Source organism: Carettochelys insculpta, chromosome 16 (genome assembly GCF_033958435.1).
Source record: "Carettochelys insculpta isolate YL-2023 chromosome 16, ASM3395843v1, whole genome shotgun sequence".
In the NCBI taxonomy this organism is placed as follows: domain Eukaryota; kingdom Metazoa; phylum Chordata; order Testudines; family Carettochelyidae; genus Carettochelys; species Carettochelys insculpta.
The window spans coordinates 22,956,207-22,982,376 of NC_134152.1; the positions used below are offsets into that span (position 1 = coordinate 22,956,207).

At 43.4% G+C, this 26,170-nt stretch overlaps 1 protein-coding gene across 1 annotated transcript in view; it reads left to right on the plus strand.

Moving 5' to 3' along the window:
* Positions 1 to 6,350: 6,350 nt before the first annotated feature.
* LOC142021706 (putative short-chain dehydrogenase/reductase family 42E member 2) overlaps positions 6,351 to 26,170 on the plus strand; it is a 28,602-nt gene continuing 8,782 nt past the window's right edge. Inside the window, 7 exon segments of the mRNA XM_075010821.1 lie at positions 6,351 to 6,434; positions 6,436 to 6,702; positions 7,275 to 7,370; positions 12,473 to 12,530; positions 14,800 to 14,918; positions 17,744 to 17,819; positions 21,352 to 21,434. Coding sequence (XP_074866922.1) covers positions 6,351 to 6,434; positions 6,436 to 6,702; positions 7,275 to 7,370; positions 12,473 to 12,530; positions 14,800 to 14,918; positions 17,744 to 17,819; positions 21,352 to 21,434 — 783 coding nt within the window.

Sequence of the window (26,170 nt, forward strand, 5' to 3'; positions counted from 1 at the left end):
AGGAGACTCCCCAAAATAGGAGTTTCAACACAGTCCATTTTTAAATGACTTAGCAATTAGGTTCTCACTTCCGGTCTAAGAAATTTATCCTACCGTCAAATGAGCATTGGCCTGCTAAACCCAGGGTTGTAAGTTCAGTCCTTGAGGGGGGCCATTTAGGGATTTAGGGCCATAGATTTAAAATAAAAAATCTGGCAGTGATGGTGATAGGTTCTGCTGAAAGGGCAGGGGACTGGACTCAAAGACTTTTGAAGGTCCCTTCCAGTTCTATCAGATGTGTAAATAGACCTAGATAAGAAACTTTTCTTAATTTTTTTTCCAGTTTAAAATAGATTCTGCTCATTTTTACTGTGCTGTTTCTACAAGCATACCATTATTCTGAACCGTGTGTTTCCTGTCATGTGCCCCACTATTGAACGAGCTAAGATTATACGAGAATGGTATTGTATGTGGAAGGGAAATGTTGTCTAGCAGTCAGACCATGGGCTTCTTGGTCAGATGTTCTGAATCTATTCCCTTCTCTTCTGCTCACTAGCTGTATGATCTTGTCAGATCTGAAAATCTTACGCATGAAAGCTCATTAAATAAATAAATAAATTTGTTCACCCTTAAGGTGCTACCGGACTGCTTGTTTCTTGTCAGGTCTTTTCACCCTCCTGTATGTCAGGTTCGTGTATGTAAAATGGGTTACTAACACATTCCTACCTTTCTGGCTTATTGTGGGAATTAATTTAATTAATGGCTGCAATGTATTTTGGAATCCTCTGAAAGAAAAAGTTACCTGAACATAAAATAACATGATTGATGTTATTAAATGGTCAAACCACTCTTCAGGAAGCACACTGATGTTTTGATGACTGTAGGGTTCTTTATGGTTCTGACTTGAGTTAAATCAACTAGTGAAACATCATTTTGCTTGTCCAAATCATTGGCATCATGTCCCTGCTACTGAGGAAACTGCATATTTTTATATGATGGTAATTAATATTTATAGACATTTTCTCTTTTGGTGTTTCTAACATTTTAAATCAAGTTATAATTGTAACATTTCCACAGCAAACTTGAAAGAGTCTCAGGTAACTTAAATCCACGAGATGGTGGCTTTATATGTGTAAATCCAAAAATAAATATTCACAGTAATTAAAAATGCTTAGATGCCATATGGTGTTTTGCGTTTGAAAATGTTATACAAACATCCCCTAGCGGATCCCATTTCTTTATGGAAGGGAAAATAGCACCCTTCTTTAATAAACATGATTACTTATTTTACTTTCTAAAAAATACATGGATACATTTCTCTCTCTCTTTCTCTGAATTTAATGTATTAGTTTCCCTGAAAGGTGATGGATTGGCAGCTTTCTCCTTTTTGGGATAGGCAAACTCTTTTGGGTCAGGAGCTACTGACCCATAGAAAAATGAGTTGGGGGCCACACAAGTGAGAAGCAAAAATCAGTCTGGGCTGGAGGGAGGGTGCAGGAGCAATCTGGGGGTGGGGGGGGTCTAGGTGGGAGGAAGAGTGCAGGAGGGTTTGGGGTGTGGGGTCAGAAGGGAGGAGTCAGGGTGGAGGTGAGGGGCCTGGGAGCAAGGGGGTAGGCTGCGGGAGAGGGGTCTGTGTGAGAGAGGTCAGGAGCAGGGTATGAGTGGGGAGTCAGGGTGAGAGGATGGGTGCAGGGAGAGGGTGCGAATGGGGAGCTGTAGTGGCCTAAGCAATGGGCGTACACTTACCTGCTCACCCCTGGATGCACATGGTTTTGCTCCCCTTACCTATGTTCCCAGGCTCTCCCCTCCACCACTTTCATTGGCTGGAATTCTGGCCAATCAGAACAGTGGTCTAAAGTTTTTGGGCAGTTCTGCCAAGGTTGCTGCTGCTTCCCCTCCTCTTTCCCAGCAATGGAGCCCAGAGCATCTCCTCCCCTGCCCCCCCACTCGACCTCCAGCAGAGCCCTCAGTCTGGATCCAGCTCCAGCTTGCCTGGTCCAGCCCACAAGGCTCTGAGTTCTAAACCCTCCAGCCCACTGTGGACTAGATGCTGTGGAAGGGAGCCCCAATCCTCAGGGTCCAGAGCCAGACAGCTCTGATCCAAATGTGGACTGTGAGCCAGACGTTACTAATAACTAGTGGTATCCCCCAAAGGTCTGTAATGGACAAATCCTATTCAACCTATTTATAAATGATCTGGAAAAACAGGTAAACAGTAAGGTGGCAAAATTTGCCAATGATACTAAATTGCTCATGACAATTTCCAACACAGTCTGTGAAGAGCTTCAAATAGAGCTCACAAAATTAAGAAATTGGGCAATAAAGTGGCAAATGAATTTCAGTGTTGATAAATGTAAAGTAATATACATGGGGAAAAAAGAATCCCAGCTAGCGATGCAAAATGATGGGGACTAATTTAGCTGTAACCACTCGAGAGAGAGCTTGGAGTCCTTGTGGGTAGTTCTCTGAAAACATCCACTCAATGTTCTGCAGCAGTCCAAAAAAGCAAACAAAATGTTAGGAATCATTAAAAAAGGGATAGAGAATAAGAGAGCAAATATCTTACTGCCACTACATAAATCCATGGTACACCCACATCTTGAACACTGTGTACAGATGTGGTCGTCTTATCTCAAAAAACATGTAGGCTATGTCTACACAAGGGCACTACGTTGAAGTAGCCTATTTCAAAGTAAGAACATCAAAATAGGCTGCTTTGACGATTATCATCTACGCGTCCTCCAGGGCTGGTGACGTCGATGTTCAACGTCAAAGTAGCGCCGGGGAACGTCGAAAGGAGCCGCCCTGGAAGGAAATGCGGAGCGTCCACACACACAAGCCCCCTCTTTTGAAATAAGGGGCCAAGAAAGCCCATGGACGGGGTCACAGAGCAGACTAGCCCTTCCAGGGCAGCTGCAAGCCGCTCCCTTAAAGGGCCCCTCCCAGACACACCTGGCCTACACTGCACAAGCAGCCCTGCGTTGGTGATACAAGCCTCACAGACCTCGAGTCCGCAGACATAGACGTCCAGCAGCAGCTGGAAGCCCTCCAAGCCTCCTCCCGCAGAGCACGCACCCTTCTAGATGCTGCCTGGGCAGCCGCCCAGCAGCTTCTGGAATGGGAGCCCTCCCCAGGGGCACCAGGAGACGCCCCAGACCATCAGGCCCTCCTGCTCTCCCCCCCGGCCAGGTGCCCCACTGACTCTGGAGCTACCCCTCCAGCACCGAGTGGTGGGAGGACCTGGTTGAAGGTGGCCATAAATTCCTGCCAGGCCTCCCGGTGCCAGGCGGCCTCCCGCTCCTCAAATTGGAGTCTCCACTCCATGATATCCGCCTGGTGCCGGAGGGTAGCAGCCACCTCCGGGTCATGTGTGCTGCACCGGTGGCCCTGGCGGGGGTGGGCCCGTCCCGATGCAGGCGGCGACCCCAGGCGTTGGTGGTCCGGCGGTCTCAGGGGGCTGTCTGGGACCACGGATGGTGCGACTGCAGAAATAGGGGGAAGGGGGAAGGGAGGCCGTGAGTACCCAGCCCTGACCCGTGGCCCACCCCCACCCCCCCGAGGGCCTGTGGTCCCCCCCTCCCCCATTGGTGTGTGCAGTGATCCTGTGGGTGGCCCCTTCCAGTGGTCCGCCCCTCTCACCTCCCACTGGGGGTGGGGCACGGCACTGTCCATGGGTGGAGGTGCTGCTGGGCACTGGTGGCTGTGGCACCGTCCCTAGGCCATGGTCTGCCCGGGCCATGGCAGGCTGGGGTCTTGTGGGGATGTGGGGGGCCCCTGATCAAGTGGTGCCCCCGCCCCATGCTCGGGGGTCTGTGCCCTCTGGAGTACGTACCCAACAGTCCACTGCCAGGATCAGGAGAGGCCCATCTAGCGGACACCTGGCTGGAGCTGCAGGATGGGATGTCCAGCATGAGCTCCCCCTCCTCACTGGACCACTCGGTGGCTGGGGTGGAGGGTCCTGGCTCTAGCCCAGGTGGTGCAGGTCTGGCCTTTGGACCCGACCCTGGCTCCGAGGCCTGCTGGGGCTCGTCGGCCGTGGTGTCAAGGGTGGCTGGGGGGCAGGAGGTGCCCTGGGGGCCCAGGATAGCCCTGAGCTCCAGGTAATGGGGACAAGTGGTGGGGGCAGCCCCAGACCAGCTGGCAGAGTCCCGGGCCCAGGCGTAACCCTGCGGCAACTCCTTGAACTTACTCCTGACGTGGTCAGGAGTGCGGGCAGGGTGACCCCAGGCAGCCAGGCCCTCGGCCAGCCGGGCGAATGCCTCTGCGTTCCGACGCTTGCTCCCCATGATATGCAGCACCTCCTCCTCACCCCAGAGCCCCAGCAGGTCACGGAGCTCAGAATCAGTCCAGGAGGGGCCCCGCTTCCTAACCCGCTGGCTGGAGGCCTGGGATCCCTGGGATGGCTGGAGGGGGAGGTCTGGGGGTCCTCGGGAGGCTGGCTCGCTGCCATGGTGTCCGTCTGGCCTGTGCAGGGGCACCTCATGGCACGGCTGCTGCCTGCATGGTGTCAGCTTCCTGCTACGGGGTTTCCGGGTCCGTGCAGCTTTAAGAACCGCTGGGCGCAGAAATCATAGAGCCCCGCAGGAGCTGGACAGTATGTCTCCACCTGACAGCTGATTGCCGCCATGCTGGACCCCGCTATTTTGAAGTAGTGGGATGAGGACCATCTACACATACCCTACTTCAACATTGAACGTCGAAGTAGGGCGCTATTCCCATCTTCGGATGGGAATAGCGATTTCGACATCTCGCCGCTTAATGTCGATTTGAATGTCGAAATAGCACACGGAGCATGTAGACGTGACGTGTGCTATTTCGACGTTGTGCCGGCTACTTCAAAGTAGCCAGCTAGCGTAGACGCACCCATAGTGGCATTGGAAAAGGTTCAGAAAAGGACAATAAATTGACTAGGGGTTTGGAATAGGTGCCGTGTGAGGAAAGATTGAAAAACTGGGACTTTTCAGCTTAGACAAAAGGAGACTAAGGGGGGATATGAGAGAGGTCTATAAAATCATGACAGGTGTGGAAAAAGTGAATAAGGAAAAGGTATTTACTTGTTCCCATAACAAAAGAACTAGGGGTCGCCAAATGAAATTAATGGGTAGCAGGTTTAAAACCAACAAAAAGAAGTGTTTTTTCACACAGTTCATAGGCCTGTGGAACTCCTGACCAGAGGAAGTTGTGAAGACTAAGACTTTAACAGGGTTCAAAAAAGAACTAGATAAATTCATGGAGGTGAGGTCCATCGATGGCTATTAGCCAGGATGAGTAGGAGTGGGGTTCCTAGCCTCTGTTTGTCAGAGGTTGGAGAGGGCCCACTTTTGTGACTACCTGTTCTATTTACTTCCTCTGGGGCATCCGTCATTGGACTGTCGGAAGACAGGGTATTGGGCTAGGAAGACCTTTGGACTGAACTAATATGGGCGTTCTTATGGTTTCCCCACCCCTATCCTTCATTATCAATAGTACAGCAATATAGAACAGGCGACCACATTGCAAACTTCCTCACAGTGGCCCAATAACAAGTTTCAACACCAACTACCTCAAAGGTTGAAAGCGTAAGTGCATTCGCTATGTTCATGCAGCTGTTGATTTGAGCCATAGGCATCACTTTTCTCAGATTTCTTTTTTTCTGAGTGGAGCAGCGTGGGCATGATAATGGTTAGTTTACTGTATTCAGGGAAGTTTTGCCCTTTTTTTTTAATGTGGCAACTAAATTTTTTCTGTTCTTTCATAATGGACCCTGAGAGGTTAAGATTCCAATTCAAGGGAGGGGACCCTGGGTAAGAGGCTATGTGAGCCACAAAAGGCAGCTTGAGACACTGTAATCCAGACAGTTGGTCATCAGGAACTGAACTAGGACCAGCAGACATGATTCACATAGACAACTAAATATCCATGTGTCTCAAGATGACAAAAATTTGGATCTCTACCATTATTCCTACCTTTGACCCTGAATGTGGAAGACACCAAGCCACACAAGAGAGAGCACAACAAAGTGTCAACTTGACTTCATAAAACATAGTTTTTTTCCTCTCCTTTCTGTATGCTGCTAGCTCTGTGAACAACTGGCCCAATATATGCAAAATCAGTGAGGCTTTTCCACAATACTTTTTAATATAGATCACACACCCAGAAAAGTTTTGATTGCCAAGCAGTAGGTGATGGTATGGAAGGTTTGCCATCTATGTAACATGAAAAATAGGATACAAACAAATTAAAATGAAAAAACTGAAAAATTTAATATAAATAAGCTTGTATATTACCCTTTGGTGTAGAAAGACTGTGGCTAATGCTATTATTTCTCTTTGTATCTTCTAAACAGATTACGATAAAGGAAAACATTGTGGCCCTGAATGGAGCTTTTTAACATGAGACTTAGTGGAATTACCTGCACCCCAGAGCAACATGGAGCAATTTTCAACATGGAAAAAAAATTGTTTTGCATGTCTGGTGACAGAAAGTCATATCCCACATTATAGGTGTGACTCAAAACATACATCTGATGGGGAAGTGCCGTCCTGGAGCCAAACATCTGACTGTAGTCTGAACCAACATGCTGCAGCACTGATTAAAAGAAGCATGAACATAGTCGTGACAGGAGGTGGAGGCTACTTTGGATATAATCTGGGGTGTGCTCTTGCCAAGTCAGGAGCCTCTGTTGTTCTGTTAGATACACAAAAGCCCATTTGGGAAATTCCCAGTGGAATAGTGTTTATTCAGGTATGATTTAAAAAAAAAACATGTTCTCAACAGTCAAATGATGTTTATATTTGATTTTTATGTAGCATCTCAGCAGCACAGTTTTCACAGAACCCGGAATGATCATAAACATGTCAAACATTTTAAAGTTAGACTCCTCCACAACTTCCAAACTATTTTAATCAATAGGACTGTGAAATATATGGGAATTACTTACCGTAGGAGGGCAATGAAGTCTGGTGCCTAGACCAAGGAATTTCTGTGTTCTGTTCCTGGTTCTGCAAATAATTCTTCTTGTGACTTTAAGCAAGTCACTTCACCTGCCTGAGCTCTGATTTAACCCTCTGTAAAATGAGTATGATACTAGCTCCCTATTTCATATGGGTGTTCTAAAGCTAAGGGAAGTAATTTTTGTGAAGTCTACTGTTCTCATGGGAAGAAAGTTGTTATAATAACAATACAATGAGCCTGATTTTTCAGCCCCTGGTTTCCTTGAGTCTATGCAAAATTGCATGCATGCCTTCTATGGGCACTAACAGCTTCATGGCAAATTCTAAGGTTAAATTCAAAACATCTTTCCATGTATATTACAGGCTGATGTGAGGGATTATGATGCCCTATTTGCTGCTTGTGAAGGGGCTGACATTGTGTTTCACGCAGCTGCATATGGAATGTCAGGATCAGAGCAGGTAAGTACAATTGTCTTGTATACCTTTCTATCTGATTCCTTGTAGAATCAATGTTAAGTTAGCCTGTGAGATGGGTGATTTCCATAGTACCATATTTCAATTTTCTGAGCACTCCAGTGCAAAAAGCATCCATTTTCATTTTTCTGATACATTTTGAAAAGAGATGGTGTTTCAAATCATGAAAAAGGAATGTTTCTTGGAGGCAAATCCCCATGCCACCACTGAGCTCCGCCAATAACTAGGCTGTTAACCTCAGTCCATCTTTTCCACCAGCACGCCATTCTTCACTGGCATCTCACCTCTTTTCTTACCTGATGTCTGTAGCTTCCGCTCAAGACCTTCACTGAAGCACATCTGCCTCTCTCACTCCCTGTTGAGCATGGTTTTGAGAAGTCACAGAATCAAGAACACAATGTGCTGACCATCCTAGTTTTAAGGAGCTCCCTATCCAACATATTTCTTGAAATGTCCATCTTTTTGCAAATTAGCAATTTTTTTTATGACTAGACTATCCTATCAGTAACCGTAACTAGCCTCTATTAGTCACTTAGGCTACATCTACACTAGTGAGTTTTTTTTTTCAAAAAAGCCGGGGTTCTTTCAAAAAATTCCTCAGAGCATCTACACACACGTGTTCTTTCGATGTTAAATCAGAAGAATGCAGCACTCTTTCTGCTCACCCTCTTCCTCTCCCAGATGAGAGAGAGAAACTTTTTCTGAAGAATCTTTCAGAAGAAATGTGTGTAGACACCCCATGAGGACCACTGGATTTTTCAATCCCTGGCCCATTCTTTCAAATGAGCAGGGGCTGTGTGGCCACTCTCGACTGAATGAGTGGATCTATTGTTTCAATCTTCTTTTGTGTGTATGTGTGGCTGCACTCTTTCTAAATAGGTTTTTTCAGAAGAAATCTTCTGGAAGAACTTTTGAAGGATTGCTGTATTGTAGACATAGCCTTAGAGTTTCATTTACAGTGATAGAGAAGCTATATGTCATAACCAACTCTGAATGATGACAACTTCCATTGTGAATAATAAGATATTTAACCCATTGTATAAAATGTCATTACTCCAGTGTTGTTCCAAAAGTGTTAGATTTCAACACTTCTCTGCATACAGTAAACCCCCGAGTCATGTGAGTTCCTGGGCAACTTTGCAGAACTAAAATTTAGTGCAAGTCGGGGGGAGCCAGGAACCAGGCAGCAGCCGGGCTCCTAGCTCCCCTGGGCTTGTGGGAGCCGGGAAACGGACCAGCACTGGTCCATTTCCTGGTTCCCACAGGGAAAAATTGAGTATCAGTTTGATAAGAAATACAGTAAACCCCCGATACGTGCCATTTCCACTTGTGCTTGACTTGTGGGAACACAAGCTGAAATCCTAGGGTTCCCAGGGGCTGGGGACTGGTGGGAAGGCAGCTCCTCCGTCGGCTCCCCCCTCCAGCTGCCCTCAGCTGCAGACAACTGGGGGACAGACAACCACGCTGCTGCAGCTTCTCCCTGCTTCCCCCAGCTGATGGAGCTGGGGGCTGGAGTGGGGACCTGGCGGACAAGCTGCCCTCTCGCCAGCCCCTGGGAACCCTAGGGTTTTGATTTGCGTCAAGGCAAGTTAAGCGCAAGCGGTAGTCGCGTATATCGGGTGTTTACTGTGTGTCTTATCAAACTGATTACTCAATTTTTCACTGAAAGTTAAAACTTGAGTGTAATTTCCTACTGCTGTCTTCTCTTCCCATTCCACACCTTTCTGCACCCTGTTCTAATACCCAGTGATCTGTAAACTAATCTGAGACCTTGATCCTGCAAATCCTTGTACAGTACATTGCCCGGAGAACGCACTTCATTGTGCCCAAGCATGAGAGAATTTAGCTGTGCCTGACTCCAAGTAAATTAATCAATAGTCTTAGCTGTTCACAATGGCTGCGTCTACACGTGCACGCTACTTCGAAGTAGCGGCAGTAACTTCGAAATAGCGCCCGTCACGTCTACACGTGTTGGGCGCTATTTCGAAGTTGAAATCGACGTTAGGCGGCGAGACGTCGAAGTCGCTAACCCCATGAGCGGATGGGAATAGCGCCCTACTTCGACGTTCAACATCGAAGTAGGGACGTGTAGACGATCCGCGTCCCGCAACATCGAAATAGCGGGGTCCTCCATGGCGGCCATCAGCTGGGGGGTTGAGAGATACTCTCTCTCCAGCCCTTGCGGGGCTCTGTGGTCACCGTGGGCAGCAGCCCTTAGCCCAGGGCTTCTGGCTGCTGCTGCTGCAGCTGGGGGTCCGTGCTGCATATACAGGGTCTGCAACTAGTTGTTGGCTCTGTGTATCTTGCACTGTTTAATGAAAGTGTGTCTGGGAGGGGCCCTTTAAGGGAGCGACTTGCTGTTGAGTCCGCCCCGTGACCCTGTCTGCAGCTGTGCCTGGCTCCCTTATTTCGATGTGTGCTAATTTGGCGTGTAGACGTTCCCTCGCTGTGCCTATTTCGATGTTGGGCTGAGCAACGTCGAAGTTGAACATCGACGTTGCCAGCCCTGGAGGACGTGTAGACGTTATTCATCGAAATAGCCTATTTCGATGTCGCAACATCGAAATAAGCTATTTCGAAGTTGGGTGCACGTGTAGACGTAGCCAATAAGTGGAAGCATCAAAGCTTCTGCATATCTTCTCCCTTACTAGAAGAGCACAGATTTTAAAATGTGTCATGTGGAGAGACAACAGGGATTTATGAAGAGATATAGTACATAGGTGATCCTCAGCATGGAAACAAAGTACTAGAATCATTGACACTCAATCAATACAAATTTTCTATTATGATAGGAAAAATTATAATCTCCATAGATAAAAAATCTAGTGCCCATTCCTTACTCCTTTTTTTTATTCCCCGTTATCCACACCTCATTCACTTACCACAGCATGTTGTATTACTATATTAAGCTCCTAAAAATGTCACAAACACCTGTCTGAAGGCACATGGGAATAGGTGTTCACGGCCATCTGAGCTGCAGGGGCAAACAGATATCTGAGGGACTTCTACATTGTGAATCTTAAACAAAAATTGAGGACTTGCCCCTGTGATATCTTCAAAATCCTTCAGCCAAATCACTGTTATCATTTTCATGTTATCCAGACTGAATCTATACAATGCATTTTCCTCCCTCTCTCTGTCTCTGGCAGCTACTCGGAAATCACAGTTACCACCCGTAATCCAGTACTGATGAAAACAAGACACAGAGGAGAGTGTTAGCCGCAAGTTGCAAGTTGACACTGCAGCTCAAATCACTTAATAAAACCGAACTTTGAAGAACCCCACATAGAGGTGGTCCCTAGGAACAGAACAGCAATTGTCCAATAGTTGTCTTTGCGACCTTCCAGACAAGTATAAATTAATCCTCTCAGGAACACTGATGTTCTTCCCACCTAAAGTCTTACAACGAGTTAGCAAAGCTTCATGGTTAACAATACCACAGGATATTAATGCAAATAGAGTCAGCATGGACTGCTGAATGTTTTCCATTCCCTAGGAGATAATCAGCCTACAAGAGTGGAGGCATTCAGGCTGCATTATTGAAGGGAATCAAAGGACTTTATGGAGCCAGAGTTGTCTTGCCACAGTCTTCTGGAGTTCACATTCTTCCCCAGACAGGGAAGATTAAAGAACACAAACTTATGTATACTGAAATCCTGCTTATACTAACATGCTGTAGAATGAAATTCTCTAGTTGTTCAAGTCTATAGCTGCATGCAAAAGTCAGTTTTAGTTATACAGTTGAACCTCTCTTGTCCAGCACCTTCAGGACCTGACCGGTGCCAAATGAGAGAATTTGCCAGACTATGGGAGGTCAATATTGTCCAGTACCTTGCCAAGACCTCCACTGCTTACTGGGCTCTTCAGCATTTAGGGGTAAATTACAGCTAAATAACAGCACAGAACACTGAGGGCCAGGACTGGTGGCTGTAACTTTATGGGACCACAGGAAACTTGGCCACACCTGTGATAAGTGGTCATCTGGCTGACTAAAATCACGCTGGATTACAGATGTTGCCAGATAAGAGTTCCTGGTCAGAAAGGTTGAACCTGTAGTGCATCTGTTCTTTTGGTGCTCCTTGTACTGGGGTTGGGAAAGTGGCCTCACAAGCCAAGACTCCAGAAACAACCTGGGAGCCACCAAGGACTTTCAGTGCAGAAGAATCAGTGAAGTGCTGTTTAAGAGTTAAAGCTCTGCACTCAGGCAGGAGAGCAGAGTTCACAGCATTGCTCTGACAGTCTGGGATGTAGGGCAAGTCACCTCAGCCATCTATTCCTCGGTCTCTTTTGCTGGAGGTGAGATAATGAAACTTATCCACCTCACAATTTTGTTTTGAAGCTTAAATACTTACATCCAAATCCTGGTCATGTTGGGTGCATATCATGGCCATACCTAAGTCTTACCTGCCATCTCTGAACTTACATTCACAAATACAATGTCCCTATTAAAAAACAGAAATAATATTTTCTATGTTGATTGGGAAGACTGAAACCTGAAATAAATTACTGCAATAACTGCTGTATTTAATAACTCAGTTACCCACATTAGTAGGCAGAATGTTACCAAAGCTAAGAAAACTTGTCCCTGATGTGTGATCCTTAGAAATAAATTGAAAGATAAAATAATAATGTTAAAAAATCTGAACCTTCTTAAAAATAAAATGAAATCCTCTCTGAGAAAATTTTAATTAAAATAGCAAAATAATCATCTGAACTAGACACAAAATTTGTTAATTATTTTTGTCACTGTACAGGACAAATTCACTGAATATATACTGCTGAATAGAAAGGACTGATTATTGAATTGTTACTGTAGCTTGTATGTTTAAAAGCCTCGTTTTTTTAATTCTTGTTTTAGGCTACGTTTTACATTTTTAAATGAAAAGTCATTCTGAAATGGAAAAAAAATCTTTTTGTGTCAAAAATCATTAAAACAGCATGCAAACCAACTATTCCCTGATTCCAATTTTGTTTCAATAATTGAAATTTTTGACAAAAAAAACCATTGCCCTGAAAATACCTGACCAGCTCTAAGACAATATAAAATGTGAGATTATTCAGACATTATACAATCTCTCTTTTTCTAGCTACAAAAAGGAAAGATTGAATCAATAAACATTGGTGGAACAAAACTCATAATTGAAGGTATGTATCTAGATGTCTCAGTGTATTGGCATGACAAACTAATATACCATTTAGTAAAAGCTATTTGGTGCAGGTGAACTATTTCTTAGTATGTATTTTATATGGAAAAATGTCATTTTAACACAGTAATGAGACAACTCACCTGGGTTCGGCATCTGACTCTGTCCCAAGATTTTCTGTGTAACTTTGGCCAAATCCCTAAAAGCCAAACAGTCAGCCTGGGTGCTAGAGAACTGTGCAAGGGCAAACAGGAGAGATCTCATTCGTCCCACCTAATTTTCAGAATAGGGTCAAAGCTACTGCACTGGGGTCACTGGACCCTATGTTTCCCTTGCCATATTGTCACCCAAACCTTTTTCATAGGATTATATCAACAGAGAGGATCCATGTACTGTTGGACTGAGATTTATTTACTCCACCGATGGGTCTAACAAATTTTTATTAAGGCAAAGCAATCACTCAGTAATGATCAGTTACTCACAAGCAGGACGCTCATGGAAACAATGTCATCACAGTTGCTTCCAGCACCAGACAAACATACCTTCAACCTTCCATTTTACACAAACTTAGTCATAACTTTGTCATCTTTGTATAACTATGTATTAGGCTCACTTCCATTTTAACTCTCCTTCCCCCTTCAGTACAGGTTTGATGTCAGTTCAAACTTCTTTTCCAGGTTTTTAGTAACTTTATAGTTTGTTTATCACAAAGTTGGGACTGTTGCAGATATGTCCATTTCCCACCTCCTGCACCTGTACACAAAGCCACCAGCAGCACCTCACATCAGAATGGCACTATTAATCTCTCTGCACTTCTTATCAGTAAAACGGATATAATACTACTTCTCTCCTCTGTATGGGTATTGTGAGATTTAAGACGATTATTTAGAGCATGAAAAAGACATTTAAATTATTGCATGGAAAATGCTCAGTGAGTGACAGGATTACTTTTGTTATTACTTTATCCTATTAAGGTTACAGAAAGCTACCCAAGGAAAAGCTTCCCTTTTATTTGACTTTGTACCTGCACACTCCTTACCTAAAGTCATGTTTGGTTTTTTAGTTTTTTATCAACTGTCTCAGAAAAATTAGGACAACCAATTTTCGGATTCTCTTATTTCCAGATATGGGTTTTCAAATTGTATTACATACATTGTGGCCCAGCTACCGTAGTTCTCTTCTTTATTTTCAAAATATAGTGACATTTCTGTTACAGAAACATGATCTTTGCTCCCATATTCTGCCTGTCTGTGATCCCTTGTAGATGTTGTTGCTCTCCCCTCGGACTTTTTTTCTCAGAAACAGGAAGAGTTTAGCATAGGGCCACAATGACGGGCATAGCTGCTTAAATGTGGAAATCCAGTGTTCCTCTAATTTTTGCCATCCATGGGTGGAATAAATTTTGTTATGTGCACCCAGGCATGTACAGATGTGCACCTCCAATAGAAAATCAGCTTGCCAGTTGTGAGGGTTCTGCTAATCAGCTGGGCAGCACTTGAATCTCTCCTGGGTGTCCACTCAAGTGCTCAGCTTACAAGGAACACTGATCATGCCCCTTAGTCCCTAACTCTGTTCCTCAACAGCTTCTCTAACCATTGGGGGCTTAAGGAACATTGTATCTCCCCAGGTTTGTAAGAAAGCCAGAAACAAGGAGGAATAGTTCTAACTCTTGATTGCAACCTGACAGCTGCTTTTCTTTTGCATGTTGAGCTTGATACAGGAATAAGCATTCATTTATTAGTAAGGAATTTACTATATTTTTGGTTGCTATTTTAAGAGCAGTTCTCCAGGCTATCATCCTATTAGTTTGTGAATATATCGGGGGCAGTCATTAGAGTAGTTCTGCTACTCTTAACCTAGTGGACTGGGGCCCTATCCCCTTCCTAACAGAAGAGTTTGAGCCTTAATTGATCAATTACAGGATACTCAGTCGGAATGTGATGCCAAATTATAAAGCACTTAGGATCATTTGGAATGAAGGGACTTACATAAATACATTATTATAAATTGGCAAATAATCCTCAAATGGAAAGATTACTCTTATAATACATGTGACTTGTTTTTAAAAAGGCTCATTTCCTGTTCATGTAAGTTACCTGTTAGGGCATCTTCATTCTTTCTGGGGCACCTGGCACTGGCCAAAGGGAGAAGACAGGATACTGGGCTAAACGTATCTTTGTTCTGATCCTGTATGGCCATTCTTATGTTCTAGGTTATTTTTTTATTATCCCAATTGTTATTTAAATTATTTGCTTTGCATATCACTGCAGTCTGCAAACAACAGAACATCCCCAGACTGATATATACTAGTACAGTGAACGTGGTGTTTGGAGGGAATCTCATTGAAGACGGTGATGAGGAAACTGTGCCATATTTTCCATTGGAAAAGGTATTTTGCCTATATTATTTGTTCCATGTTTTTTCCGTTACTATTGTGCTCGTTCTTCCTGACCAACACTGGGTGAAGAAGAACAAGGAAAAAATCTTATTGTTTTAAATTTTATGTAGACACCATGACTGTGTCTACACTACAAACATAACTTTGAAGTTGCTTACTTCAAAGAACAACTTTGAAGTAAGCAACTTGGAAGTTGAGTGTCTACACACACCCTACTTCGAAGCTGGCTCCTTTACTTCGCAGTTAACTTCCAAGTAAGGGAAAATGTGTGTAGACTCTCTGGTGGCTACTTCGAAGTAGTGCCTAACTTCGAAGATAGTTCCAAGTGTCGATGCACCCCATTTGAAACATAATGCATAGTTGTTTTAAATAACTGTTAGCACAGTATGTGCTTCGCTGACCATCACGGCTCTGCCCATGGAAAAGGAACTATATGGCTGTGTCTACACTACAAAAATAACTTTGAAGTTGCTTACTTTGAAGCACAACTTCGAAACAAGGAACTTCGAAGCTGAGTGTCTACACAAACCCTACTTCGAAGTTAAACTTTGAAGCAGGGCACTACTCCATTCCCGGGAATGGAGTAAGGACTTCGAAGTTGGGCTCCCTACTTCGAAGTAATGGAAAACGTGTGTAGACTCTCTGCTGACTACTTCAAAGTAGTGCCTAACTTGGACGTTGGTTCCCAGTATAGACACACCCTATGAGTCCTCATGCTCATGCAGAGTTCCATTGTAGTTAATACAGTTCCACGAGGACATAAAAATCCTCTTGTTTGGATTAGGGTCGGAGTCTTGATGTTCATTATTTTTATCTACGTACCTGTCATCTGTTTCTTTCTGATTAAATATTGTCATCTATTTTCCAACTCATGTTAAAATGGAAAAAACACTTTTTTACATGAGATCATTGCCTTCAATAAGTGAATATTATCAGTTCATGTGAATTTTTATTTTCCTATCTTCTGTTCCCATTCAAATAACTCTTTGGATTTAATGTAGTGCCTAGCTACTACTATGATTCAGACTGTACGGATGGCAGAGAAAATAGTTTTTAATAATGTGACTGAGTAAATTCAGAGGGGAAGCAGATATTTAGTAAATTAAGCTCACGCTACAGGGAAAGCCAGCCCAAGAATTCTCAACTAATCATTAACTCATACAGTAATAACCATCAGTATTTTGAGTGGTTTTTCTATTACTACAGAAACACATATAAATTGTAAAATATTAAGCAATTAAAATCTGAGTAACACTACTGTAAAAATATTTTACTTTGCAATAAAATTTAAATATTTCTTCAAATGGACTACAGTCAACTGAAAATCCCGATTTGTGTAAGGTTTTATTAAATAAAATGAAAATGTGCATGCTTTATTTAAATGATTTGTATTTTTCAAAAATTGAGGAAAAGAGAAGTTCTGTTAATGAAAGAATTGAAGTGATTCAAACGACAAATGGAGCTTGTTGGTAGACAATATATGCAGTTTTTCTGTCTTTTTGCTAGAACAAACAGGCTTTTCTCCATTTCCCATGCTCATTGCAGCAATATATAGTACGCCCAAAGGGATATGCTCTCTCTCTCATGCTCACCGATGGCAGGGGACAGCCTGACACATTTACAAAGGGGCCAGGTTTCATTTCACTTTTGTAGCTTGTGAGTTTGGAGGTGAGAACATAGGTGAACACCTCAGGGAGTTTCCGCAAAGCTGCTGAGGCGTCTAAATGATAGCGCAGGTAGCTCCAGCTATGCAGACACAAGTGGTCAGAGAATCAGAAAACCAGCCTGGTACCATCTATATAAAGCCAGCCAATACTCCCATGGGACTCTGGACCAGAGAGCCAGGAGAGGACCCTCTCAGAGGTGAAAACACTATCAAGAAGCCGCTTCTGTGGGGCTTTTTTTCCCAAGCCAAAAGTGTTTGCTGTGTTGCTATGCCTATCTCAAGCCCCATCCCATGCAAACTAGCTTGCTGGGAAACTACCAGGGACAAAGCTGGGAGCAAGGAATATTAGGGTGTGAGGAATTTGTTGTGTTTGTTAGTTACATTTCACCCTTTCCTTCTCTAGAAATATTCTTTTTTTCCCCCAGGCCCAGTAAAGTCCCTGGTATACTATTGGTTTTACATGTGGCATTTCATGTTTTGAAATGTGTATGTTTGTTTCATTTCTTGGAAGTGGGCTATATTCCTGGTAGTGGGGTTTTTTTGAGTCAGAAAGTGAAAGGGCTGTAGTCAATTTGGTTTCCAGTAATATTTTCTTCAAACTTTAAGCATTGATTTAGCTGTGCCGAAACAGAGCGCTACTCAAAATTTCTCCATTTTATCCATTTTCTGTAAGAGTTATTGAGAAGCAATCCTATTCCAGGTTAATCCTACTTTTCTGGCTCATTTTGGTTTAATCTATTTCAACAGTCACTCAGTTATGTCAGTTTTGAGGACTGTATTTTCTTTGGTGGTTCTAACTATTTTCTGTTTGGTTTTATGAGACAGCCTATTCCAGGCACATTCTAGTTTCCTGGCACAGCCAAACCCTTATGTTGCTCCAAGTTATGATAAGAGGAAACTGTATGCCAGATTTGGTGGTCCTAGTTCTTATTGTTGAGGAGGAGGTCTTGATCAGACAGACAAACTCTCTCAAATATATAGTAGCTAATATAGGCATTTTACCCCAAATTAGTGTCTCCACAACTTCTTAATTTTAAGAAGTTGATATAGAGCTGAGGACAAGAAACTGGTCTGATAGACGCTTTTTTTTGTCCTGTACAGAATATATTGATGTAATTTAACAAAACCATAATATTTGCTCTGTTTTTAGCATATTGACTATTATTCCAAGACCAAATCAATTGCAGACCAAATGGTACTAGCCGCTAATGGAACTCCAACAGCAGGTACTTTTCAATTAACATTGGTTCACTTCAGCTATTAACAGCATAAATGGGTGTATTACTTCTCCTGATGCCACATTTAACTGACATGTGGATGTGTTTTCTTCAAGCTGACAAGATCACTGTGGATAGTTCTCTAAAAACATACACCCAGCTTGCAGTGGCAGTCATAAAAGCTAACAGCACATTGGGAATCATTAAAAAGGGATATAAAATAAGAAAAAAATCCCATATTGTCTATGTATAAATCCATGGTGTGCTTACATCTTGAATACTGTGTGCAGATGTGATTGTCCCACCAGGAAAAAGATAAATTGGAATTGGAAAAGGTTCAGAAAATGACAACAGAAATTATTAGGGTGTGGAACAGCTTCCATATAGGAGGATATTAATGAGGCAGCTTTATCAGCTTGGAAAAGAGCTTACTAAGGTCCAGAGCCATCCCTAGAATTTATGGAGCCCTACAAGCAACCTTCCCATATGCGTCTCCCTCCCGCCGCCCCCACAAGTAACTTGTTCTCAGTCCCTCCCCAGCACAGGGCCCCCATGCTCTCCCTGTCCCCACCACATGGGATGTTACCTGGGAGAGTCCAGCAGAGAAAGGGTTAAATGCCTCATCTGCTGCCACTCAGCCTGAGGAATCCTCCAGGCTCAGAAAGGGTGGCTGACTGGGGCTGGAGGGGCAGCAAAAGGGGCATCTGCCCCAGGGTATACCAGTTTAAAAGGGCCCATGGCCCAGACAGCATTCTGGGACTTTTAAATCACACCTGGAGCCCTGGGCAGCATGAGAGGGCAGTGCTGAGGGGAGGCAGGGAAAGATTTGTCCCCAGCCCACCCATTCCAATCCCCTGGAGCTGCCCCCCTCTCCCCACCCACTTTACCCAGGGTCTGAGCAGTTCCATCAATAACCATGGGCTGGGCTCAGGTGGCAGCAATCAGATAATTGCCCTCCCCACTTCCTCCCTGTGCACATGTTGTCATAATTTGGGGCATCACAGGGACAGCAGGAACAGGTCAGTTCCCACACGTACAGGAGCCAACTGGCTCTTAACTGCTGTCCCAGTGGTGTGCCAAATTTTCAGGTGCCCTAGGCAGTCACGTGTTCCATGTAGTCATAGGGATAGCTCTGCTAAGGAAGTTATGGTAGTGTAGAGAAAGTAAACAGGAAGTCTCAGAGGGGTAGATAGGGCATCAGTCTGTAGCTTCACCAAACAAAAAAACAAGCAGTCCTGTAGCACCTTAAAGACTAACAATGAGATTTCATGGGTAAGACCTACCACATCGGAAAGCAAAGGCTACAGAAGGGTTCAGACATGAACTAAATAAACTTATGTGGGATAGGACCATCTATTAGCCACAGGTTGCACCTGCCTAGTTCAGCAAGGTCAGGACCTGACAGGTCCCAAAACAAGAAAATTTGCCGGACCAGGGGAGGTCCGGGGCTTCTGCTTCCAGGTGGTCTCACACTTCTGGGGGCTGCAGTGGCCCCAGGTTCATGTTCCCCTGGGGCTCCAGCCCTGGCCCCACACTGCTGCAAGGCTGCCCCAGGGCCCTGGCCCACCCTGCACTGCCACGGCACAGACATGGACTCTGACTCCAGCCCCAGCCTTGGCCCAGGCCCCAGAGATGCTGGCTCCAGCTGGGCTGCCGGACACTTGCTTGCAGACGTTGGTCCTGGTCCCAGCTCTGGAACTCTCTGGTCGTGGAACATCTGTGGTCCAGCAGGACTATGGACATTGCTGGATGACGGAGTCTCAGATTTGAGAGGTGCAACCTGTAGTAGCCAGAATGGGCGGGGATGGTTTCCCTAGCCTTTGTTTGCCAGAGGCTGGGACTGGGCAACAAGGTGGATCATTTGATGATTGCCTCTTCTGTTCATTCCCTTTGAGACACTTGACATTGGCCATTGTTGGAAGACAGGATAAGTGGGCTGAATGGACCTTTGGTGTAACCCAGTCTGGCTGTTTCTATGTTCTTATATGCCACAAAATTATAGAAAATTACTAGAAAATACAATACAAGAAAATTAAAATATTTGCCCTAAAAACAATCTTAATATGTTTACAACTTCTACAACACATAGCAACACATCTTACTTTTGAATGCCAGTGCCAAGCTGATGTACTTCCTTAAAGGGATAGAAGAATTTAATTTAAATGAGGATGAAATCATACTGGAAGTGTTGTATAACATAAGTAAATATGAATGCTGATTAAAACCTTAGTTCCCTGCAATTATAAATTAAAATTTGCAGAAGGTATTTGATACTTTAGCCTGGAATTATTTATTAGGGCTTCCCAGAGCTTTCTGTGTTCAGGGAGTCAGTTATACAGTTCAACACTTGAGCTCACCTGAGAGATACTGTAACTGCCAGTTCAATACAAATAAACGTAAAGTGCAACACGAGACCAGGTGACACTGAGTTAAATTTAGCTGTGCATAATTTCCATAAAGGACTTTTTCATCTGATACTTGCAAATAACTACAAGTGATTAAATATACTCCATGAATGTTAATTTCATCCCAGGAGGATGATTTCACATATACAAGTTCTGTTATTTCTTTCAACTTTCATTGATAGCTTTTTAAAATAATAATTAATATCCTTAAGATTTGCCTGTAATTTTACTCAGGTATAAGAAATAAAGCTCAAGACTTACTCTATGCAGTGTTGTTGTAGCCATGGCAGTCTCAGTTTGGTAGAAGAGACAAGGTGTGTGAGTAATATCTTTTACTGGGCCAACTGGTGTTGGTCCAGTAAAAGATATTCTTTCATTCACCTTGTCTCTCTGAAAGTTATTTGTGTCACATATTATATAGTATAGCTAATTAGGAGATTAAGGCTATTTCCACACTGCACACTTTACTATAGAGCAGCAGGAAAGTGTTTTTTGTTATTAAAATTTATGCTATTCAGGGGACTTTTTTCACATCCCTGAGCAATAACAAAAGTGCAGTGTAGACATAGTCTAGGTTGGTTCAGTCAGTTTTAAATACAGTTAAACATTTCAAACATGAAGGTGGGATTTAATGTGGTATCAAGCATATGTACTGCACTGCATCAGATCTTGTGATAGTGTAATAAGAATAGAATGATTATGATATGATTAATTAGATCCCCAATGTACTGTGGGAAAATAGGGAGATGGGCCCAATCTTACCTCCGTGAAAATCAGTGATAGGATTTCTATCAACTTCAATGGAAGCAGGATTGGGCCAAGTATTGGACACTTTTCATCTCCAAATTCATGGTTCAAGTTCAACTCATCTTATCACTAGTGTTTCCTGATCGCTGTTCAGTGATCTATGTCAAATTAGTCTAGCGAACTTATTCCTGTTTTTATTTGATGTTTGTTCACCTCTCAGAGATATTGTCATAGTTCATATTCTTGTTGGCTGTCTCAATGCAGAGATCAGACTATATGGTCAAGGGAATGAAATATCCAGTATCTGCTAGAGGGGATCCCTCCGAATCAGAGTCTGATTGTAGTGATATGACAGCCATTTGAGAATCACATTTTATCATATATCCTAGGAGGTGATAAGCTCCGTACATGTGTTCTTCGCCCACCAGGCATCTATGGACCAGGAGAGCAAAGACATCTGCCACGAGTATCGGTATTTATTATATTTTATTTTTATAAAAACAACTTTTTGTTAACATAAAATAGCATGTGTTGTAATTAATGCCATAGATTAATGGGGTAGTTGTCTGATAACAGGTATGATCTGCTCTAAGGTTATTTCAGACCTTACAATTTATAAAATTGCACATGCTTTAAGCAGAAAATATGTGTTTAAAGAATGTGCAAAAATAATCATTGTCATTCTTTGCCACAAGCAAACGTAAATGCAGCAATTGTGCATGGCTTTGCAATAGTTTAGTTAATAATGTAACAGGTTCATATATGATATTTCAGGCTTCACTTTTCAACTTGTACTCAAAAGTTTAAAATATTAAGACAGGGTGATACAGCAAAATGTCTTATTTTCAGCATCAGCCAATAATGGCTTTCATTAGCCTGTTTAAGTGGATAAGGAGTTTAAAATGCTTTATTGTATAGCAAGTCACTGAAGGGCAAGAAAGGTGCCCTTGTTTACTTTTTCCTTGCTCTTGTTTAGGTGGTTGGGTTAGTGTAGTGTTTAGAGGACACAGCATGCATGATTACAAGTCACTTGTTTTGAGGGCAGATTACTCTCTAAAACTGCCTATGGCTCTGAATTAGTAACATCTGTATTTTCCATAGGAACAGAAGAGAATTGTGCTAAAATACAGGCTTCAGGCATGATGCATGATTGACATTTGGAAAAGGAATTCCTGTGTTTGGTCACAGGCTTGGTATACAAGGGCAGTGCAGTGTTCCCCGTGCTGCCTTTCCAGTCTGTCTCAATCCTGACATGGAGGGATTATCTACTTGGGAGAGAAAATTATTCCTGTACAACTGCTCTCTTGTGAATTAAAGAACTTGATTTCAGAGATGGAAAGAGACAAAAAAATCATTCCAATAAAATATGCAAGATTTCTGTAATTTTTCTACAAAATATGTGGCATATAAAATACATACATTAATGTGTTCTAGTAAAATATTTGTATCAATATACATGTGGGGTGATAGACTTAAATCACCATCCTAGTTTGTACTTGTGTATGCCACATATTATAAGTGATGGGGATGCGGTAGTGTATGTAATTTATTTAATTACAATATTTTCTAATTAATGTTTACATACTAAAATTTCTATTTAATGCTATTCAATCATATTTATAAATTTTGTTAGTCTTTTCCCCATTTTCTGTCTTTAACTCCACATTTTCTTGGTAGTGTGTGCCTTGGTGGGTATTTTTTTTTAAACTTTTATGTCTTTTTTTCAACCTTTGTTTTCCTTCATTCTGTTCATTTTAAAAGTTCAGTTCAATTTATCAACAGCTTTTCCTACAGTTCTCCTTAGACTTCAAGACTGTTTTCTGATTCTTTCATACTGGCTTTCTTTTTCCTTTCAGGGGACTCCTCTTTTTCTCTCCTCGCCTCAAGTTAACTTACCCCTTCCCTTTCCCTTTCCTCATTTTTCTTTTTTGTGTTCTTCTCCAATCCTTCCTTCCAGTCCTTCCTTCTATCTCAAACACCCTCATTCTCTCCCCAGTTACCCCAAACTTTCTCACTTCCCCTTAATTATTCCCCAAATGTGTCATTCTCTCTCTCTCTCTCTCTCTCTCTCTCTCTCTCTCCTTGCCCCCTAATTCATGTTCTCCAGCCCATCCCCTTTGTATGTCTTCAAAGAACCCCAAATCTCCTTTCCTCTTCCATTTCTGGAAATTCTCTCCTCACAATCCTCAAACCTCTTCACTGACATGCAAACCCCCTCGCTGCTTCCCACATCTCTGCTTCCCTCATCTCACGCTCTCTCCTCATTGGTCCTTAGAGCACCTTACACGCCTTTCCCTGTCACTGACCCAGTACACTTTCCCAACATCTACTCATTTCTGCAAAATTTCCTCCTGTCTTCTTCCAAGTGCCGTCTGCTGCTCCTAAGACCTCCTCCCTCTGTCCCCCCAAGTCCCTTTATATTTGTTACATAAATTAGTACTTATTTGGCCCCCACAGTATCTGAGTGCCCCCCAGATACTTAGGAATGTGTAGCCACAAAATCCTGTGAGGTGCAGAAGTATTTGCTCGCATTTTATATATGGGCAATTAAGGCAACAAAGAGAAGTAAATTACTTGTCCAAAGACACACAGGCTATGTCTACATGGCAGAGCTATTTTGGGATACAAGGTCCTGACTGGGATGACTTAGTTGGGGTTGATCCTGCTCGAAGCAGGGGGCTGGACTAGATGACCTCCTGAGGTCTCTTCCAGCCCTCTGATTCTATCATACCTCAGCAAATAGCTGCTCCATGTCTGTGAACCACACCAGTTATTTCAAAATATTTTTGATGCTTCAAACTAGTGCATTATTTCTGCATTTGGCACTGTTTAGACAGCAGCAAATGCTGAAAAAGCCTATTTTGAAATAAACTTGAAAGAAGATATGCAATTTGTGTAGCGCAAATGGCATATCTTATTTTGAGTTTAGCGTAACGTGTAGATGTAGCCAAAGGGAATAAACCCCAGATCTCCTTAGTCCCACTCCAATGCACTAGCCACAAGTACATCCTTCCTCCCTTTTACTATTTCCCAAATTACCTCACTTCCCTCCCCATTTATACTCCCAAGTGTTTACCCCCTTTCCTTCACTCCTGAAAAATCCCCTCATTCACAAGGACTATTCCCAAACTCTCTCAGGAATTCCTCCCCTTCACTCTGCTGCATATTGTGTCCCCCTAATAGCCCTTCCAGCCCCTCTTTTCTCACAATCCCCAACCCCACTTACACCCACTTGTTGTTGCTACCAAACTGCTCATTCCCCCAAACATCCTCACTCTTCCCTCCTAATTGCTTCCTAAAACTCTTCACTGACTTCTAAACACCCTTCCCCACCTCTCCTCCTTGCTCGCAGCATCCCTTCCCTCACCCTCAGGCCTCCTCTCTTCACCCCCTTGCTGAATTCCAGATCTCCTTTTCTTCCCCCTTCCACAGGCCCCCTCACTCTCTCCTAAATCATTCCTTCTCCTTTAAAAACTCTCAGGGTTTAACTGCCCTTCCCTGTAGCCCTGCCTTTCCCAACTCAGAACTGCTACCTCAAGACCTGATAGCTCCATGACTAGGATGACCATCCGTCTAGTATTAGGCGGGATAGTCCCATACTTGGGACACCAAAAAGGCATCCTGACTTGTTTTTTAAAAAGGACTCATTGTCCCATATTTCAGCCCACCTCCTGCTGACCTTTTCCACCAGCAGCCACTGTCGGGAGTCACTTCCCTTAGCTTGGGGGAAGCAGGGGAGTGTGGGCAGTCGCCGTGTCCCTCCTGCTTCCCCAGGGATCCTGGGGATCACCAGCAGCTGCTGCCATCTTCCCAGCTCCCCAGCATTTGGTGGATCCAGGAGGAGCTGCCCCTTCCTCCCCCACACCTTCTGCATATCTCCTCTCCTGTATTTGGGACAGGGAGATATGGTCGTCCTATCCATGAAAACCAGAAGCCAGAGGAAGCCACATTGTGTAGAGTGCAGCTCTAGAGGGCGAAGGGCCATAGGGTGTACTGGAAGGTTGCTGGCAGTTCCAAGACTTGACAGGAGCCCATGGACTGGCAAAAAGAAACTTTCAGGGGCATGAGGGCGTAGGGAGTGTCACTGAACGCCTCCTCCAACATCAGGCCTGTCACCAGTTTTCCATTTGTCATTTAAGTGATTTCAGTGCTGTTGTACTGCTCAAGGGGATATAGGTAGTTATGCATGAAACCAATTTAAACAAACAAACAAAAAAACCTTAGCAGAAAAAAAACTGCTTTACAGATATTTCACTTAGAGTACAGCAGGTGGCAAATCTGCTGATCCTTTTGAATGTGCATGGCACAAAACAATATGTAATTTATATAAGATTCTAGAGGAAATAGCTTGTCTAAATACAGGTTGAACCTCTCTCGCCCGGCAAGCTCAGGATCTGACTAGTGCTGGACAAGAAAATTTGCTAGACCACGGGAGGTCAATATTGTCTAGCACATGACCAATATTTCCATTGCTTACTGGGCTCTTAGAAGACATTAGGGTGAAATAACAGCACAGAAGTCTGAGAACCATTTCCCTACTCTTTCTACTGTAAACAAACTTCATGGGACCGCAGGAAACTTGGCCAAACCCCTGAGTAGTAGTCAGCTGGCTACTAAAATCATGCTGGATTACGGATATTGCCAGATGAGAGAGTTCTGGATTAGAGAGGTTCAGCCTGTAAAGCAGTGAGACCATTTAGGGATGTGCATAAAGCCACTGTGCACCTTTCCTACATACAGTGTACATGCCTGAAATCTATAGAAAATAAGAGAAGACATGCTATCAACTATGCACTGTGAAATACCTATGGCCTTTCACATATTAATGGATAATAAGGCAACACGAAGACGAGAGAATGCTGTATAAATGTGAGGTTAATTTCTTCAACCATATAATTCTCAGTAAATCCCCTTGAATGATTGTGCATTTACAATATAGAAAAGTCACAACAATTAAAGTGAGAAATAGCAGCAGGTTTGTGTGAAAGAAGATCCATTTGGTGATATCTCATAACACAAGACAAATAAAAGAAACACAGAAGAGCAAGAAAAAGTATCTTCTGGACATGAGTTTTATAAGCTTAGATAATGAGAAATAATTCTGCTCTGATATGGCCCCAGCTGGAGTACCATGTCCAGGTGGAACATTTCCAGAAAGATTTGGACAAATTGGAGGACATCCAGAAGACAGCAACCAAAATTAAGTGC